General features: G+C 36.2%; 1 protein-coding gene across 1 annotated transcript in view; it reads left to right on the plus strand.

The window, feature by feature from the left end:
* Positions 1 to 21,744, plus strand: part of EDIL3 (EGF-like repeats and discoidin I-like domains 3) — a gene marked incomplete at its 5' end in the record, with an annotated part of 53,824 nt that overhangs the window by 31,391 nt on the left and 689 nt on the right. Inside the window, one exon of the mRNA XM_010156603.1 lies at positions 10,777 to 10,932. Within this exon, the coding sequence (XP_010154905.1) occupies positions 10,777 to 10,932 (156 nt within the window). The remainder of the gene's footprint in view (positions 1 to 10,776; positions 10,933 to 21,744) is intronic.

Raw genomic sequence — 21,744 nt, forward strand, 5'->3', positions numbered from 1 at the left:
GATAATAAACTAATAATATGATTAAGGGTTAATTTGAGTTGTAGGGGCTAGTCACAGGCAGTCATTTTCCTACGGAATATGGTCTACTGAGGCATAAGGAGAGATACTTAATCCAAAGTAGACATTACTTCAACCACCAAGCTTCATGTCCACAGACCCCCAGTCTTCTGTGTAATTTTCTTTTTCAAAATGAGAAGAGTAAAGATACATTTAGGAAATAATTTGTCTGGATTGATTTCCCCTGTTGCCTATGCACCAAAGCATCAGTAACCTTTTGATTAATTATTAAACAGTACAAGGGATGGAATAGCTGTCAATTTCTTAAAAAATGAAAAATCTTTCAACAGTTGAGATGCTCTTTCCATCTTTAAGAAAAGATATAGAAAAAATTCTAAGTGAAAAAGCAGCATTTTATTTTTTGCTATTAAATTCAATTCATATAATTTGGAGTTCATATTTTTACTTTTATACCTGTTCCTTTGAAAATGAAACAACTCTACACATAATTTTGAAATTCTTCAATAGAAATTCATCCTACTATTAAAATGATCAAACTTCTAATTTTTTTTAAAACTATCATTTCAGAGACAAATAATTTTTTTTAATAATTTTTGAATATTAAAGCTCTGGTTCCAGATCAGCTTTACTTTTTATTTAATCTAATATAGTGCAGTTTCAATTAACTGCTACTGCAGTGGGCTCCAGTTTAAAACCTGGGTTTGAAATCTTTGGAAGTTCATTTAATCCAAGTTCTTTGTTGAAAATTCCTATGGTATTTCCCAATCAGTTTTTGTGGGACGTTCATCATGAAAACTCTAGAATGGCATATATGGTAAAAATGGTAAAAGTTATAGTATTGTTACCTTTGTCTCAAATGTGGAAGTCCATTCTCTTGACCCTTCTTTTCCTTGCCTGGATCAGAAACTGAACCTGGGCCAGAAAAGTCTAATGGCCAAGATACTGACCCTCTATTTCAAAAGCATACTTTTTCATCTTCTATCTCAGGAATTTTTTTTTCCATTTCTGACAGTACAAAGCAATTTGTTTATTTTTTTAAACTTAGAGGGAACAGGAAAATACTTTCCTGTATAACTCCAGGCTTGGTCAACATTTTTAGCAAGTGTTAATCCTTTAAATCAGTCATGCCTTCTGCTTTCTGCGCACTCTGCAGTAGGTGCAGAGAGATGATAAGCATTACAGGGTGTTTTAAAAGCCAAGAAAATATTTCTGTATCAGATCAAAGGCAGAACTGAGTTCCAGAGTTGGATACGTCCTGGCAGTAGCCTAGTCTTATTTTGACCAGAGGTCTATTTACGAAGCTGTATATAATAGGGGCTCCAGGGTGTCCTTTTGACTAATAACAGATAATCTTTCTTATGTCCTGGAGAATGAAGATTAATAGACCTTTTAATTTTATTCAAGCCAGTACATTACAAGATTATTGCCTTAGAAGTGCCAAGCCATTTAGTCTAAAAGGAAAAAGAAACTTGGTTTCTTATGTAAACCTAAAAAACTGTTTCTCTAGCTAAAAAAGCCAAAACCAAGTCCTGCACTGTATTACACCAATTTTGTTTATTTATACTGTTCACAAACAGTGTATCACTGGAAACAAAAGCCTGTCCTATCATTTCAAAGAGGAATACACACAACAAAAAAACCCAAACCAAACTATGCTCCAAATAAATAACAACAACAAAACAAACAGACAGAGAAGCAGTTTACTGTTGCCTTCAAAGTCTGGTAGCACAATTTTGACATTTTTAGTTTACATATACAGTAGCATATCTGTATGAAACAGGTTATGCATAATAATACTGGCTGACAGATGGGCAAAGTCATTCTTAAGAAGAATGTCTGAATGATGCTATCTTGGCTGCATTTCTATGAAAATAAAGAGTCATGCACTTAAAGCTTTTAAATACAAGGAGGAACTTTCAACCTAAACCCCACTTATCTTCCAGGCAGATTCAGCTTTGCTTACAGGCATGTTTTTGTTAGCATTACAACAGTTCAGTAGTTGTATTAATTATTAGTCACTTTGCAGTATCTTGTGTGCAAGCTTATCTTCCATTTACTTGTTGATCTGTAGCCCAGATACTCATAGATTATTGGGACATTTTTATGTACTGCAGAAGATGTTTGCAACATTATTAATCACCTGAGAAAAACCAACCAGGTGAATAATGAATTTCCATATTACCACCATTATTTTTCATTTTAAAAATAAAATTAGCTGCTCATGCATAGGTGAGTCCATTTATGATCCCAAAATTTTTACAAAGATATTTATCAGTCCTCCAATAAAAGTTGTCGCATCATCTTCCTTACTGAAAACCAAGCAGAAGTTGCAGTAATTCATTTGTAGGGAAGGATTTTGCTTTCCCAGGCATTGCAGCACTAACCTTCAATTTCAGTTTAAAACCAATAATGTACTGAAAACCTAAGACAAATAAAATCTGAGATACCTAGATCTCTCCTGACTCCAGTTCAAAAGCTGATGCTGTTTCAAATGGCTGGTATACAATGATAGCTTCCTCCCTTTTCACATTTCTGGTTATCAAGAGTCAGTCTGAAATTTACAATTAAATAGACCATCTTTCCCCTGCTTATAATCTTTCTCATGTCTGTCTTTGCCAGTATTTTGCTGCCGTTTTACCCACCCAAGCACCTGAGATTCCCTGCAATAGTCTTTAATCAGAAAACAAGGGAATCTGCACTGGGACAGAGCCCACAATGCTGGCACACAGGAAATTTACTGACAAATCGCTCATCAACTTGAGATGTATTTTCCAAATAAGGAGAGGTAACAGACCTCCTTTCTTCTTCTTCCCACAATCTATAGAGTGAAGCACATCCATCTACCATCTCAGGTTGATCTGTTCCTTATTCACAGATTAAAGACAAGCAGAAGTGGAAGTGATCAATATTTTTCTTTTTTTTTTTTTTTCCCCACTTTAGTAATTGTTCTTTTCTGTGTTTTATTTTCACCTTTACTCACAGTGAAAATCTTTTGATCAAAAGTTATCAGCATCATTATTGTTAGTACAGCAATAATTGCTTTAAGTTACATCTTCCAGAAAATTACACTCCGGAAAGCTACTTCTAATCATCCAGTTTTATGCAATTTTACTTTTAAAGGCATGTACCATTATAATAAAGAAGTGAATGTAGATGAAATTTTTTGTCCAGTTACATATCTATTTCTAGCTATAACTAGGTGCCAAGATCAGCTAATTGTCCTGCACAGTCACTGCTTGAAGAGTAGTCAGCTGAAGACCTTGACAGAAATGTAGCATAATACAGCGTCAGTGTGTTGTAGCATGAAGTTCACACAATCATATTGTTTATTTTTCTCTCTATTTTTCTTTTTTTAATACCAAAGTATTGTTTTGTCCTTGACTTTCCCACAAGAACTCCAATTGATTGATCTAATACAGAATGGTATCACAGATTTTATCAACTCTTCAAGTGTACTAATGCAGCTCAAAAGCTTCTAACTCCACCAGATGTCTGCTTAATCAATGGTAATTTAATGGACTATTTGTAAATCTCTTAGCATCATCAAGGACTGATAAGCTTTGAATATTCTACAGCAGATAGAGAGACTATTGCTGTCTTATTAATGGTTTCTTGACTGTTGGTGACCAATGCAATCAACTATGTCTTCTCTACTAGAGTCCTCTAATCATATTTATGGTAAAAATACTCCCGTACCCAGATGTAAAATGTTAGGAGAGAAAGTTACAGATTTAATCATCCCAGGTGTTATCATTCCAAAAAACAAGATTTTCTTTTACTTGAGACTGCATTCTGATCTGGACATAACGGGTACTGCCATTTCCCATGAGCACATGAATACTCTCTGATAAGTTGTGGGACTAACTGACACTCACAGAAGTAATTCCAGTTCACAGGATCCATAGGAAAACAGTATTATCTTGTATGTGCTGCAGGCAGGATTTAGGAGTGTGTTGATACTAGTACCACAGAACATCAACTCCCTTGAATTCCCATAGGAAATAGGCAGCAACTCCCTTTGGTGCTTTCGAAAATCCAGATCCTAAGGCTAAATCTGCCTTTTTTTTTTTTTTTTTTTTTTTTCAGAAAATGGTCAGAGTTAATGTGAACCCTTCATTTTAAGTTTGAGATAGCAATAAAATGAGATTAGTCATGGTTTGGTCAAGTGTGGTTATAAAAAGTTTCTCTGTTAAGAAATAGATGCTGGTTTCAAAATGTCTGTAGTCGATCATATAAATCTGAATTACCTGAATTTTTACGAAAATGCTGAAAAAAATCTGTATGAATTCAGGGGTTTTTTTTTCTTTTTTTTCCCCCATAATACCTACATAACTGTTATTAATAACTATATAAATACATTCACAAAGGATTCCCTTAGTCTGTACTATTTAAGGAGCAGCTGGTCCTTAAGAAGTTGCTCATGGAAATGACCTGTGAGCTTGTGTCTGTGTTTCACTTTAAATTTTTCAGAATAATGGTCTGAGATTTATTTTTGACAGTCCATGGAGATTTCAAGTGACAGACCTTACACCCCAGTTTCTCGCTTTTAAATTGTATTGGGGACAGCTGACAGTACATGGTAATCTTTCTCACTTGGTTCTTATATGCAGCTGCTGCAGTCATGAAGTGATTCAGAGGGAATGTGCTTTTTAAGAGAAGCAAGTGAGAGTAAATAAGAAAATAGGAGTCGTATTTATTGCGTTAGCCTAGAGGACTAAAGACAAAAATAGAGTAGCACAATGTTAAAATAAATTTGAAGGGCTAAGCTTAAACTGGGGAAAAAAAAAAAAAAAACCCAAAAAAAAAAAAAACCCACAAACACCAAACCCAACCAAGCAAAACAAACCCCACATGTTTAAAGAATAAAAAGAATGGCACTCCAATCTTATTTCACCTGAAAACAAACCATCTCTTCCTGGGTTCACAACAAGAAGTTTATTTTAAACATATGCTGGCTAATATAGACGCAATTAAATGTAAATACATTTTATTTTATTTAGAAAGAATGAGAATAGTGGAATATTGAACAAAACATGCTGAAATGCTTCTTCCTATCAAATTATCATAGCTTCTTCTAGAGTATTTCCTTCTGTATCATAGCTTATTTTCTTATTGTAATTTTTTCAGGTTTTATTAATAAGTATTTACCCTAATAGTGCATATTTAAATGACTGCGCTAAAAAATCTCTGCTACTTATGATGCTCTGATAGAAATTAGATTTATCTACCAAGAGTATAGTTGCTTGGTTGGTTTTTGTTTTAAAGTTTTTAGATGCAATTAGGCATGATGAATTATAGTTTGGGGTGAGTATTTTTTTAATATGAGCCTTTGGAAAACATCCTGAAATACTAAGGTTCATAGTTTACAAAAAAGAAGTGCTGCTGAAATGCTGTTAGAAACATATACGTGTTGTACATCTGCGTCAAGTGTACTGTACTGTCACCAATTTTCCTTTTATCTCCAGTGTGTGGGCATGGAGGAGAATGCTAAGTGCCTACATCTGATTCAATAAGATAAGGAGAGTTGCAGTTCTGCTGTAGACACTGTAAGCCTGACCCTCCTTTTCTTAGGCCTGGGTGCAGATAGCAACTATGTGAGTGTGCCAGTTTACCCTGGAAAAATCATGCACATCAAAACATCTTAAAGAAAGATTAAATAACCTGCTCAGGATATCTTAAGTATGTTCTACTGGCTTGGTGGGATTTAGATGCCCAGCCATGAGTCTCTGACATTACCTTAAGCATCCCAAAATACCTGAGACCTTTTTGCAAGACCAGCATATGTGATAGGCAGATCTGTACTTCGGTGAAGTAGCATCTGGAGACCGTGTAGGCCTTCGACCATGGCAATGCTTCCCTCCCATTGTCAATCCAGGTTTCTTTCTTTTTAAGCCCTGCTAGTTTGAGTCCAAGGGACTCGTTTTATTTGCCAAATAGAGGAGAACTACGCAGAAATTCATCAGCATTATCTGGCAACAAGTGATAAAAAAAGTCTACAAAACCCACAAAGGGTTTTTTTTTTAAAAAATGAACAAACGAAAAACAAACTGGCAGAAAAATTACATCTCAAAAAACAAAAAGGCACAACAGAAACATAGTATCTGTATAAGGAGGGAACTAAAATAAATATTTAAAATAGTTATTGAAAAGCATCATCAAACTATCCTTGATTCTCAGCACTCCTGAAATCTTCCAGTCTATCTCTCTGTTTTACATCTTTGAATTGAAGCCCAGATTGTATGTCCTGAGATGAAGAGATGCACAGCTGAAGGTCAAGCAAGCCATCTTGCTCCTATCTTCATTGCGAAGTGGATCCTTTTCAGATGGAATTAACGAACAGACATGCTTCACAATCTGGTCCAGACTGGCTAGAAGTAAAAACCCTGCAGCACACACTGCGTAGACATCCTGTTCTCCATATCAGCTGCTTTCCTTTACGGAACTGCACCCATTGTACTGCTTGTCAGTGTAAATGCAGCTTATTTGTGCTTCATGGTTTCCCAGTTTCCAATGCTTTGGGCAGTGAGGCTGGGATTTGCTAGGTATCATAGAATGGTTGAGGTTGGAAGGGAACTATAGGAGTCAATTTGGTCCAACCAAACAAGGCCACCCAGAGCCATTTGACACCTGGGGCCATCCGTCTTCTCTGCTAACATTAGGTGCTGGGGACTTATGTAATTTATATCTTCTTGGGGCTTGTCTTCTTGTAAGCCAGAGTTGCAGTGTGTGTTTCTGTTCCAGGAGAGACTACTTGAGCTGTGTGGTCACTCAACTCCCACAGGTGATCTCCTAAAAGCTACCCACTTCCTCTCCTGACTCCTGTCCACACATGCCTTAACATTCATGTGCTGTCCTACCTCCCAAATAGTCCCAGCAAATGCCTGGAACTTAATTATTTTCCAAGTATGTAGAAGAGGGAAAAGGTGTGTTGGGAGTGGGGAGGGGATGTTCATAAAGTTATGAATGATATTTCATGGCACATCTACTCATCCACTCTATTGAGCTTCCTAGTATCATGAAGACCCAAGCCAGTGAATTATGGTAGGCAATGCATCACCGTGAGGACTGTATTGAGTCCAGAATCAGTATAGCTGTGCTCAAGCACAGTCCATGCAAATACACTTATACTGCTTGCAGATCCAAACTGGTTTATGGGCAGCTGTCCCAATTTCCTAGAAGTGTCTCATCCTTATGTTCCAGCTCTTGGGAGAAGTAAATGTTGCCAGGTAGAAAGTCTGTGCATCTTTTAAGCTGCAGTTCTCAAGTTCAGGTGCAAAGGTTTAACTGCACACTGACACACAATCCATGCTGCATATCTGTGCAGAAGTTCATTAAAAATGTTTCCTATTCAGGTGGATTTATCTTTGTGCTTTTCTTAATTGAATTGTCCTCCAAATCACATTCAGTCGTCCTTAATGTTTATAGAAAGGTGGGAAACAGATATGTACAAAGGGAGTAGCTATAGCCCAAGAGAGTTCTTTCAAACACAAGATGTTAAACTGCTTTTTGATCAGCTGCTTGTAGAAACGTACATTAACTGTAAACCATGGTTCTTCTTGTAACCAGCTAATGATCCTATCAGTCACAGACTAATTGCCTCAACCTCGTTCTAAATTCTGCTGCATTGAAAAAGCCAAAGTCACATTCTGATCCTGTTAATCACATTCAGCTTTGAAGAGTACATAGTGGTTGTGTGTTAATTCAACTTCTCTCCCTGGTAATTTGTTTGATTGCCTGTTACTTGCAATCTGCACTAACTGAATAAATGTGTTCTGCATCCTGATGGGAAGTTATGATTTGGTTTGATATTTTAATGCAGGTGTTTTGCCTAGAAATTGGGGTAAATTCTTCTCACCTTTCTGCTCTGAAGTACCTTTAATAGGAAGAATCACAAGTAAGCGTGTTAACCCTTTGCAGAAGGTAATAAAGAAACAAAGTAAACATTATGTGTCATTACTGCTGGGTTAATAGCAATCTTTATTGCCTGAAGGCTTCTCATCAGCTTATACATAAATAAGAAAATAAGATACTAAATTATGAGAAGGAGATGCTGGTGTTATATCTTTTTATTCTTTTCCTTCATCTCCAGCAGTATGTATTGTCTCTATTGTCAAGTCCTAGAACACAGTCTGTCTATTCATGACTTCTTCTTTTTTCATGTGTTTAAATATAATACAAACACACACACATACTCTACACAGCTCTACATAAGTCTTTCAGAAAAAGACTGAACATATGCCAAATTACTTTTCAGCTTCCCACATAATTTTTTTTGCAGAAGAGTACAAGGCCAGTGGATATGTCCTAGAAGCACAAAACAATTCTTAATAGGACATTTTTATTAACACTGGATCTATGTGATAATAAAGATTTATTGTGATTTTACCTTTGAAATCCCCTGAATCTTAATGAGAATTTTTTCTCCCTGTTCTGAATTTCAGTGAGAAATATTGCGAATGTCATGGTCATGTTAAATATTTGTGAAATCCTTTCAGATTCCTCTTAACATTTTAAAAATAAACAACTTCTTTTATGGAGGTATTTTTTTCAAGTTAACAGGAGACATATTAACTTTCAGTACAAGAAGCATTCTCTGCTAAAAAGAGGTTGCACTTGGAAAATGCTAATGTTAAAATGATTTATAAAGAGAATCTAAAGTTGACTCTGAAATGTTTAGTTCAAATGCTGCCTCAGACTGTGGACCAATTAATGATTCCTTACTAGCCTTTTTGAAACACATACTATTCATTTAGACTCCAAAATATTTGGAAGCAAGGTCTGGAGACTTGGTGTTTGTTAATTCATGAGACACTTTTACTAATTAGCAGTGTTCATTTCCCAGAGGCCCACTTAGGCTATGGAAACAAGGCCTCCTGCACACCTTATAGAAGAAATAAGTCCCTTCAAGCAGTCCATGAAAGCACCCAAAGCAGGCTCCTGCTCTGAGTGATTGTTAATTGAGTCCCTCTCTTCATTGACCAAAGAGAAACCAAAACCAGTTTTACCCTGAAGGGATACTTAACTCATATTCTGGAGTGCTCCTCTGATGAACATTGCTGCTGTCAGATGGCAATAAATTAGTTCATTCTGGTAGAACCATACTCTTGGACCATCTGCAGACAATGACGTTTTCCACTTACTGTCATAGTATCTCAATATTGAAGCGTTTAGATTATTCCTTTTCTTAAAAGGATTTACTACTCATTATTTTCTACCTGTCTTCAGATGTTGGGGCAGGGGTCTCCAGCCTTCCTTGTCTGATTTGTCTACAGAGTTATTTTTCCTCTTCTCTTACAAATGAACTCTTAGCTATTCTGTGTTTTCTTCTTCATTGCGTCCAAACTGTAGTGTTCATCTTTCGAAGGCATCAGCTTGAACTAGCTGACTTCTTATGCTTGTTTATTTTTCCTTCTTATGATTAATTTCTTATGCTGTGTATCATATCTGTGCTTCGGTCTTGCCCGACATTCCAGTCAAAATCTTGTTTGCTCAGGGGTGCCTCAGCTTCCAAAACCACAAGGCTGGATCTTCAGCATTTGATCGGCCAGAGATTCTTTATTTCTTCACCTTCTCTTTTTAATTTTTTGCTGTAAAAACATATCACTCATCTTCTCATGGAGTTCAGCACTCCTCTCATTTTACTGTAATATTTTTACTGTTAGTCTCTCTTGCCTGATTTAACGGACAATATTAAAAATGCCGACTGCTTCACAGCCATTTACTGTTTGAAATAAATCTACCTTTTTTCTTTTTTTTCTACTGGCTTGCCGCATTGCTGGAGGAAACAGAATGATGCCTCAGTTTTACCTTCACATTTTAAGAAAATGTCAATTTTTATAGGGAATTCAACTCCTCCATTCTTCCTCTAAAAATACGTTATTAGGTCAATTTACTTCTGTTATTATATACTGTTCCTTGATCATTTTAATCCAAGGCATCTGGCCCAAATCTGTTATACTCAGTGTTGGGGTCTGGTTCAAAAGAACTGATCACAGATATGCTGACCCATGTGAAAGCCACTTGAAAGCTCAGACTTTATTAGGCTTTAAAATTCCTGCCTTGCATTTTTAAAAGTCTTGTGCTAAGATTATAAAATAAAGAACCTCCCCCTCCCCCCAAAAAAAAAAAATCAAGGAATGAAGAAGTCAGAGCTTTAGAGGTAGAAAAAAAAAAAAAGGCTTAGAGAGGAAAAGTTCAGCAGAAAAAAGAAGTGTGATAGCAAATGTTTTAAAAGACTTGGTAAAGCACAGACTCTGCTGCTGCAGAGGAATGGAAAGGCACTTGGGAATGAACCTCAGGCATATTGTATTCTGATTATTGGGAGCACATGGGAACGCTTTCTGGCTACAAATTATTTGCCGCGGAGACTAATGTTTTGTTGGAACCGAGTATGGCACCTAGCACAATGGAAGAGATGAGGCCTGTTGTGCCTTTAGGGAGTATAAACGGTGACAAACAGAAAGCAAAAGTGAATTGACTTGGAGCTGGGAGAAGGAAAGTTACTGTCTGTGGTTTCAGCATGGGGCGGGCACATTTGCACATCAGTGCAAAGCCACCTCTTGGACTGTGTCCTTTCTCACCATGTACTAAAGGTCATTTTAACAACCCTGTGGTTTCCTGCCTGCATCCAAGAACTGTCTGTGATCCATGTGTGACATGCTGCACCGTTTTGCTTTGGTGTGGTGTAATGTCAGACTGCAAACAGAAACTGTTCTAATTATGCTTTCCTGTGCTTTGTTTTATTTCTGTTTTGTTCAGGTTGACCTGCTTGTCCCTACAAAAATCACTGGCATAATTACCCAAGGAGCTAAAGATTTTGGTCATGTCCAGTTTGTGGGGTCCTACAAGCTTGCTTACAGTAATGATGGGGAGCACTGGATTATATACCAAGATGAAAAACAAAAGAAGGATAAGGTAAATCAAAGAGAAAATTTATATTTTGGTTGCAGTTACAGAGGACTACGTCTGTAGTAACTCCAGTGCTGGAAGCCTGTAGATTATTGCATGCTGTCTGCTTTATAGGGTTCCATATGCATAGGATCCCACAGATAAAAGTCAAGGTGAATAAAAAAGAGTTATATAACACAATGACATTCACAGTGCAGTAATAGCATACTTATCACTAGAATGCACCTGATTTAATGCTATTAAATATGGGACATAAAGCTTTACTGTTCTCCATTTATTGGAATTATTTCTTCCTTTAACTTTAAAGGAGAAGGTATATAAATAGCAGTTTATTTGTATATTCAAGAACAGCGTCTCAGTGCATATTTTGAGAAGTATGCCCTATTTTCTGTAATTTTCTGTAAAGCAAATCTTTAGTGTACCTCATTACCTAGTCATTTTGGATTGGTTTTTTTGGTTGTTTTGTTTTTTTTTTTTTCCTGGAAATCAATCACTAGGGTTTCAAATACCCAATGGAAAGATTATATTTTTATTACTCTATTAAATGAATACAAACCATAAAATGTTTCACAACTTCCTTTGCAAAAGTTTAATGAGAGATGCTGAGAAAGTATAGGTTTGCTGATTGATTTACCTGGAAGCATTTAACTTTCTCTTGTTATTTAGGATAATATTCATTATAACTTTCCTTTAAAATGTATAACACTTTTATACTGCAAATACCTGATTTCATAATATCAACTGTTCAGAAAGAGATTACAACATATGCATCATTTAAGGGAAATGTCAAGCAAGCTGACAAAGTGTGAATTATTTATTAAATATCTTAGTGGGATTATGTCTGATTGAAACAAAAGATACATTAATAAAAATACCAGATGGCTGATACGTCTGATAATGTATGTCTCAAATCTGGTGTTTTTAATGTCTGTATTCAGGGTGATTAATGTTCCCACTTGTACTTATTTTTTTTAGAATAAACAAAAATGCTTCAGTGAAAAGAAAAAACCACTTCATGTAGGTCAATTAAATTCATATTTTTGAAGTAATGAGAAAGCTATTGATATGTGTTGCATGAGTACAGGAAGATGTATTGATGAGGGTTTAGACAACAGCATCTCTTAAATGTCACTGATTTTAAATGATTGTTCAAGTGTACACACATTTATTAGGGGAAGGTGTCCTAAATTACTGGATTTAATATATACCTAACTATATGTGTGTCTGAATAAACATGTTGCATTTGAAAGATTATTATCTAAAAATTACACTGTAAAGTCCCACTCTTAAAAGTCAAATGGCAGTTCATTGTGAATTTATCCTTTACTGAGATTTTCCCACATCAAATTCTAAAGGATTTTAGATAGAGAAAACAAAACCAGTTGGTTTAGCTATCCCACTGAGAAGGTCCTGCCACCAATAATTATGGATGTGTCTAGTATAATTGGTTGTCAGATAGAAATTGGCAACAAACAACTCACCTTTTGTAGACATACCATAAATGCATTCAATAAAAATGACAGATAGTCATTTTAGTACTTTGTACACATCCCATTTTAAATCCCTGGTGTTTAAAAACAGAAGTAAAACATCTACTGTGGAAGAAATGTCTTCTGCAAGCCAAACTTATATTAGTGAACTGCTGCATTCATTTTACTGAAAAGGGGAATGAACATGTGTTTAAGTCTCTGGTGAGAAACAGAAACAGTCTCAAGCAAATCTAAAATAAAATGCACTCTCACTTAAAAGCACTATTCCAATCTACTCTTGTTTATAACATTTGCCAAGGCAATTAAATTATTTTAGCTTTCATCAGCAGCTGGATTGTTAGTTGTTATATGCATAGTCCGTTAGGAACAATGGAAAACTCTTAATCATTGTCTTATTAAAACATCTCACATCCCATATTAATTAGCACCCCTAAGAATAAAATAGATGCATCTCATTGTGATTCTTTAACAAATCAAGAGCAATTAAAAGCAGAGTGAGATCTCTATAAATTAGAAGTTATAAATTCTGAATTTAAATTTATACAAAATAAACAAACACAATCACTTGATATGAGTGTAGACCACAATCTTTGATACACAAACATTCATCTAAAATACTTCTATTATTTTAAATTTTTTTCATAAATCAAAATTCTAGAAAAGTAAGAAGTCTGATGGCAGAATCTGACATTCCAGAAATGTTAGCTGTCGGTCAGTGAACTTGACAAAACTTCATAGGAGGTAGGACTGGGAAGGATCTCGAGACAGCACCTAAACATATACCTCTTGACGTATGAAGAGACTGTCCTCTCTTCCCAACCCCTGTGAGGTCTTCTCAGCAGAAAATGGGTGTCAACAACCCGCAAGTCCCTTCCTGGCACCCGAGTTGTAGGTGCAAACAGTTCATTGTTAGAAGTAAGGCTTAATTTATTCACCTGTCCTTCACCTCATACAGTGCTCATATCCTGCACCATTCTCCATCAGGTTGTTATTTAAGGTGTTTGTAGAGACAGACAGTGATAAACATTCTATTATATAATCAATCTATTCCAGTGTTTAAATATCATTAAAGGTGGAAACGTTACTTATCCCTCTCCCTGCAGTACCTCTGTGCTGTCCTCAGAGAACACAAAAATGTGATTTTATCTTCCTATTTTCAGTTAGTTTGTTTGGGTTGAAACATGTTAACTTATTTCTTCTCAATTTCTTCTTGTGGAAAAAAATAATCTTCATTCTTTCAGTCTTTCCTCAAAGGGTATGTTTTCTCAACCCCAGATCATTCTGCTTGGACTAGCTCTTCCTGAAGTGTTGAAATCTTCCCGAGCTCAATGCAGCATTTCAGTCTTTAGTGCAGAACTAGTGCCTGCTCCATCATTCTCCATATTGTACCTGTGACATTGGTTATGACTTCCTAAGGTTTAGCGTGCTACTCACCATTATTAAATTGCACTATAGATCTTCTGCACATTTCTGCTATTTGTCAAGACCGCTCTGAATTTTGGTCCCACTTTTCAAAATGTGAAAAGCTTGGCCACATCTTCACTTTTAATAAGTAAATTTATTTCCATCATCCATTTAATTGCTGAGAATACATAAATTGTGTTCAGCCAGTGGCATGGTGCATCACCCAGTAAAACCTTCCAATTTGGCACCAAATCCTTCATCACCACCCCAGCTGGGTGTGTGTCAATGCAGTATGCTCTGGTGGGATTTGCACACTGAATGTGTTATAGGACCAGAAATTCTGGCTACATTTTGGCCTGTGTAGAGTGGAACAAAAATATACATGAAAAATAAAAACAGCCAATGTAAAAGCAATTATGTGCCTTATCGATGGGGAGCTGAAGAGAAATAACGTCACTTATCCTGCCTGGTAGTAATATCTTTGCACAGGATCCACAACAATTTCCTTAGCATAAGGTAGGATACAAGATTTGGCCCAAAATGGAAGAATAATGTAGAAGAAATCATGTTTTCACAGCAGAGTAAAACTCTCATGAAATGTTTCTTCTGTCCCCTGGAGATACAGAAGGGAGATGAAAGAGAGATACTGGCAGCTATCAACAGCAGCAAGCATAAGTTATTCATAATTTACCCTCATTCACTCTATTTATTTACTGAAAATCTTGATTTCTTCTATGAAGGATAGAATATATAGATTTCTTATCTCATCTGCAGATGATTTACTCATTCTGTACTCATCCTGTGATACTTGTACATTCAGTAGTACAGGAGAAAGATGTTTCCAAAAACTTTCAGCAAAAGGAAGACAGGATAAAATAAAACCAATTAATTTTAAAGTCCTAACAAAATACATCATTTTACATTCTGGAAAAGCAAACATAAAAAGAATGTCTTGGACACAGAAATTATGGAGATATTGGTAGACTGGTAGTAATGATTTGCAGATGTGATTTTAAAGCATATTGATGTAAGAGCTGAGAGTTTAATGCTGTCTGATGCTGAACATCTCACTGTTCAGCTGCTTGCAGGATGAGGCCTAATGTATCAGCAGATCTTAGTGAGTTCCTGAAGCTACTCACTTCTGCTTCTTCATCATTTGTGAAGTTATTTTACAAAGGAAAAAAATATTGGTATCTTGTACTCATAGAATCACAGACTGGTTTGAGTTGGAAGGGACCTTAAAGACCATCTAGTTCCAACCCCCCTGCCATGGGCAGGGACACCTTCCACTAGACCAGGTTGCTCAAAGCCTCGTCCAGCCGGGCCTTGGACACTTCCAGGGATGGGGCATCCACAGCTTCTCTGGGCAACCTGTTCCAGTGCCTCACCCCCCTCTCTGGGGAGAATCTCTTCCTGATATCTAATCTAAACCTCCCCACTTTCAATTTAAACCCGTTACCCCTTGTCCTGTCACTACAGGCCCTTGTAAAAAGTCCCCCCCAGCTTCCTTGTAGCCCCTTCAGGTACTGGAAGGTGCTATAAGGTCTCCCCAGAGCCTTCTCTTCTCCAGGATGAACAAACTCAACTCTCTCAGGCTTTCTGCACTATGTGCAGTCTGTAACTTTGATCAATCTGCAACAAATTTGTTTCAAAATTAAGGAAATATGCTGTTCAGTTTCATTCTTTGCACCATTTCAAATGGAAAAGCTGTTCCAAGAACCGTGGCTCCTGCAGTCCCTGTTTGGTTTCTCCTATTTTAATGGCCATACATCTGAGTTTCCATCTGTGCTGAACTTCTATGAATGCAGATGAAAAGGTACTGGCGGGGGTTGGTGGGGTGGGAAAAAGGCACGTCTATAAAAAAATGAAGCTTTTCTCATTTATTTTAAATAGTTTCAATGAGTTACTTGGAAAATATGAAAGCTTTTCCTGTTATCTTCAAGAAGCAAATTACATTGCAGGTCGCAAGTAAGAAGAAAATATATTTTAGGAAAAGGACCAGTGTTAATAGCTATCTTGTTTTTCTCAACTAGAGGTCAGTAGCTCACTATGCCTCCAAAGCTAAGGACATCCAAACCAAATTTGACCTTTTCTTTTTTTTTTAATCACATTCCACATGTGATTTATAAATTGCACAGCCTGCTGTAGATAACTCAAGGCCAGCTGCAATGTCAAATGGCATTTTAGAGGCTGTTTTTAAAAATAAAATGAGAACATTTGAAAGTAGCCTAAAGGAGTCTAGCAGCCTGCAGCAGTGTCAGTCATTATTAGCCATCAGCAGTGCAATTAACTGAAGGTAGACAATGTCCAGTATGCAAATGGCCACTGGATTTGTGCACAAAATTATGAACTAGTTATGTTATATGCTTTGCATGTCTAGTTAATTGCCATAGCAACAAAAGACAGGAACCTACTTTTAAATGAGAAGTTAGAACATGTCAAGTCAAAAATCTTCCTGCTAGATTTGCTAATGTTTTTTCTGTGTGGTGTTTAATGATTATAACACTGTCTTACATTGATAGATTCAGTTCCTACATATAATGTACATACCTGGCATAGTTACAGAATGTTTTAAAGTAATATTATTGGAATTATTATTATATGACACTATTATTTAAAATAATATTTCTAATCGAACAGTGATTTTTTTTTTCCTGCACTGGTTTAAATTATGGGTTACTTCTATTGCTTTCAGCTGAGTTATTGTGATTTATAACAGATGACAATCTAGCTATACTCATTCTAAGCTGTGCCTCCAGCACACTTATCTCTCTCCCTAATACCACTTTAAGAGCTGATGAAAAACAACATGGTCATATTAATGGTCTCTACCTTGAGTGTCTGTAAGCATTTCTGGAGGGATGAAGGTCTTCAAACTATTTCTTTTTTTGCTTGGCTTTGAACCTTCTAACATAAAGCACTTATTAACTATGTACAGTGGAGTAAATACCCGTTCTAGTAGCATTAGTAGATAGATGAAGTGGAAAAAATAACACAAATGTGATAGTATGCTTTGCAAGTTTAAAAGGTTTTCTTCCTGATGCCTATTCTGAAGTAGAAGAAATATTAAAAGACATGTAATACATAATACGATAAGAATAATATATATTCTTACTCATGTACCATAGAGAGAGAGAAAAAAGTCCTTCTCCTAGCACCACACCCAGTTGCATAGCTGGCTGTTGCATACCAACCAACTCCTGACTCTTCAGCCAGTCCCAAGACAGGTTCTGAATGAAGAAGAAAGGAGGATGGCTTAGATCAGGAGAGGAAAATATACAAACATCCACATAGATTTTATGTATATCAACTGAAAAGAAAGAATGTAATTTTTCTTCTCCTAATCACTCCAAAAACACATGTGCGCACACACATAAATACGTGTTTATATATGTATATATGCATATTAAAAAACAACCTTCCCAGTTTCTTAAAGTGGAAAGCATCTTCCACAGGATGGAGTATGCCTATCAACAGCAGCTCTATCTCTGATAAGAAATCAAGACATCTTTCTCTATGTTTTCCCTTGTGTTGTTCACTTGTAACTCTTGGTGAAAACAGTTACTGCACCAAGAACAAAAAACTTCAAAGCAAGTAAATGGTCTGTTCAAATCCGTGAATTCCCTCTCTTGCTTCAGGAAGTTTTCTTCCGTGAATAGTGATAAAGAAATAATTTTTTTCCAAAATAAAGGAATATGGCTTTCAAAAATTACTTTTCATGCAGCTTTTTTTTTTACATTTTAAATGAACACTGCCACCTTTATTTGTCTGAAGACTAAGATGATCTGCACAGATCAAACTCCAAACAGAAGCTAGGTTTAACTATTCTTTTTAAATAATCTGACTGCAATATGAGCAGAATCAACTGCAGCATGAAATAATATGCTTAAAATATTCTGCTCAGAATAAAAAATACAGTTATGGTACAGCAGACAACATAGTGACCACCATTTGAGACTTTAATATTAAAATGTCAGCTTTTATCCATTATCATAAATAGCAGGCACCAATAATGCTACAGCCAATGCAGAATTTTCATGCAACTTAAGTTTCTGCAAGACATCATATCCAGAAAGATTCTCTGTTGAAAGAATTTTCATCTTCCTCACATAGCACCATAAAGAATCTTTCTTACTGCAGCCACCTTTTAGTGGACCTGCCCTAAAACCTCATTTCCAGCTCTACATTAGGAGCAAGGCAAACATCACTTGTAATAAATTCCAAGTTTCTCAAGTTATTCTTCTTCAGGTTTTTCTTCTAAATAAAATATACAATATTTTTCTTTTTAAATTACAGATCAATTTATGTTGTCATTATTTGGATTTGCTGCTTATGCCACAAAAAAATGAGTTCCATTTGAAAATCTTAGTGAATGTTTGAAGGAAAGACATCCAAATTGCTTGTTGGACACAGTTATAAACAAGCCTTATTTATATTTCAGAAATCTTTTTGCAGAGAATATCAGTACATATTTTCCAGGTTTTCATTCTCTTTTACATCAACTGTTCATAAAATAAGCTATCATACTTAAAATACAACAGCATGTGTTTTCTAAGTTTTTTCTTTTAATAGCAGCTGTAATAGACTAAGCTACAGAAGAGCTACACATGTGTGTGGGGTGTGTATGTGTAAACTCGCTGAAGCTGCTGAGTAAATGTTTTAACAAGTTACACCTTTTAAGTATGCAGGCTGACATAAATAGATATATCCACTGTAAAATCTTTAACATTCTATGACAGGACTGTCAAAACACAGGAGCTTTGGTCCACTTTTACTAACACAGGCACCTTGTAATGCGCGAGCCACTAGGCTGGGTGAGGCTGAAGCTCTGTCCAAGGGAGGGAGCATCCTGTGGCAGATGACTAGAGAAATAAAAAACATAGGGCTGTTATTCTTCCCTAGCGTACCTTCCCAGCATCCAGCTTTCTTCTATCTGTATTTTTAATAGCCCCTGCTGATTTTGCCTCTAACAGTTTATCTGATCTTTAAGAGTAGTTAAAGGCTGTGGAATCTGTGGCACAGTTTAATTATGCATTGTATGGGGAGCCATGACTTTGAGGTGGCTCACGACAAACCTGTTATCATTCCTTGTCCCCTCGTGGCTCTGGTAAAGGGACAGTGCAATATTGCCCGCTATTGATTTTCCCCATGACACTTAGGATTTTAGAGTCATCTATCATATTTCCTTTCAGGCTGAAGAGACTTATTCCATTTAATAATTTGCAAAAGGATGTTCTTCTGTGCTTGTGGCCATCTTGCCACTTCAATCTGTGTATTTGCTGTTTGAGGTACAGCAGGACCAGGTCTGCATCCACACGGAACTCAAAATGAAGATATGCGCTGGCTAAATGCACTGGCACGTTAATAACTTACACTCTGCTCTTTATTGGCTGTCCACAAATCAGCTTGGGCTTTATTGCCTTTGGGCATTTTTTTCATCTGAAAAATTACATAGAGCTATGTATTAGAACTCCAGCGTCAGCTTCTGGAATGTTAACAAATCATTACACTCTTATGAGGTGGTGTACACTGAAACAAACTTCTCAGAAAGAAATGTGAGTAGTGAACATTTATGGTATGAGGCTGCCAGCTCTTCAAGAGCTTTTAATTGCTTAGGTGCTTCATTTAGTATTGACTGTTCAGGCATAAAGCAACAGGTAATCAAAGAAAAATTACATCTGGCTACAGGAATAGCTTGTTTCTACTGATGTCAGACATACTAATATATAAGAATATATTTCTGTCCTTTGTCCTCCCTACTTCTTCCAAGTTTCTTGACTTCATTAGTGAACTTAGACTGAAGTAAATGAAGAGTGACAACGAAAATATTTTTCCCATAAGAAATTTGTCATGGGTTCACAGAAAAAAATTCAGTAAATTTACTCTTAGTATATTATATTTCATGCAGGTCACATTTGTGGATACTGACAAAGCTTCCCTTACTTTCTGATAAATTTATTTCCCTAAAATCCCTCTTCTGATTTAGCATGTTTAGTTAATTTCTTGAAACCAGCTCTTGAATTGGGAGGGAAGATGAATTTCAGATTTACATAAATTAACCTCTGAAACAGATGAGTTTGACTCAAGCACTAATGAAATCAAGTATGAGTTAGAAATAAAATTTAATTCTTTTTTTCCTTCTCTAAGTAAATGACACAGTTCTACCTTGTTCAGCTGTATTTGTTGCTTGGTTTGCATCACATACTTTTATTTATATTGCATAGCTATATGCAGACACAAAGACTGGGGCTGTAGATGGGTTCTTCTGGTAAACAGCAATGTTTTTTGTTCTAAGTCTTCATTTAAATCTTATCTCTTAAATATATCTTCCATAGGGAAAATAAAATAGAGAGGAAAAGAATTTTCCAGTAGCTGCAGCAAGAATTGTCTGCAGTTCTGCATTGCTTATCATCTGGCTTGTAAAAATATCCACAGTTATATTGCATTCATGCACAAGAAATTAAATTAAAAAGAATCACTTTTAAGCTTTCCTAGCTGGGTATTGTACACTGGGGAGTGCCACTTAATAGTAAGCTTACTGCCTTTTATTGTATGCCATATTGCCACAAATGAAACTCAAATTCAGGTGCAGTCTTGTTAGCCCAAGCTCCAGCTGATTTATCTAATCAACACTGTACTTGGGCAATAAACAATTTTTCCTGTGGTAAATAATTTTTTTTTTTCCTTAGATACACAGCACTGTTGTTTCTGTGGTCAGTTTGTCTGCAATTTTATCCATCTATCTTAACTCCTAGGTGCTTTAATGCTCCCATCTCTGTTAGTGAGGTGCCAGATGAGAAGGGAAATCTATCACTTGTGAAAGAGCATCACTTGTGGAGGATACACATTTTGTTTGAGATGCCAAATTGATAGCACTTGAGAGCAGCTTTCAAAATTCAAACAAAAGGTACAGCATAAAGAACAAATAGTGAAGATTTTCATACAGTGCTTCGTAAACATGTCACGAAAGAACCAGCTTGATGGCTAAAATAGTAGATCGGCCTCTTCTGAATTTAACTTCTGACATTTTTCCTAAGAACTTCCAGGAAACCTGTCATTCTGCACTAATTCAGTCATATAAGCACTTCTTCAGGAGATCTATATTACTCCACTGCATGATGCAAATGAAACTCAATAAATAATTTTAAGTAAAAAAAAAAAAACATTAAATACAGTTTTTATAAATGAAAAGTGAGTTGGCTGACATTTGAAGAGAATGAACATTTCCCATAAAAACTGAAAATACCCCAAGAGAATAATCTGGTCATTTTGCCAAAAAGTGGTGCCTTGGCCTTTGAATTTAAATAGTGGCTGCCAGAGGAAAAGTCCAGTGCTGTTTTAACACAGGCAGAAGTTTGGGAACCCACTTCTGTATTGGCTAACGCGTACTAGTGGAAATGACATCATAACATGCACTGTACCATGATAGGATGTTTTAATTTGATCACAAACCGATGCCTTTAATTCACATGTTGACTTTTTTTGACAGAAGAAGACAGTATCCTAACTTTAATTTTAGAAGAGCTTATACAGTTGCATCCAAGCTGCATGTATAAGTGACACAATAAAAATTTTACTTTAATTATTAATGTTATTTTGTTGGAAACAATAACAGGATCCCCTAGGATTAGTTTGACATGATACAAATGCCAAGTAAAAAGACATTTCGGTTTTTAAATGTTAATGATTTTTATGTAACTTTTAGAGCAGGGCAGTGAATGTTGGCAGAACTGCAGATTAAGCTTTGAATCAAAGCCTAAATCTGCATGAGGGCTGAGTGCGCCATGCTTACACTGAGTTCCAAGGTCCCTGGCATGCAATGAAATCTCCAGGCCTTAGCAAAGGCAGGAGCTCTTTGCAGCATCAGCTGGGTTCCCAGATCATCAGAATTTGGCACAGAGTTCAGGGAGATGCTCAGGAATGC

This window comes from Eurypyga helias, unplaced genomic scaffold, assembly GCF_000690775.1.
Source record: "Eurypyga helias isolate BGI_N326 unplaced genomic scaffold, ASM69077v1 scaffold11888, whole genome shotgun sequence".
Lineage (NCBI taxonomy): Eukaryota > Metazoa > Chordata > Aves > Eurypygiformes > Eurypygidae > Eurypyga > Eurypyga helias.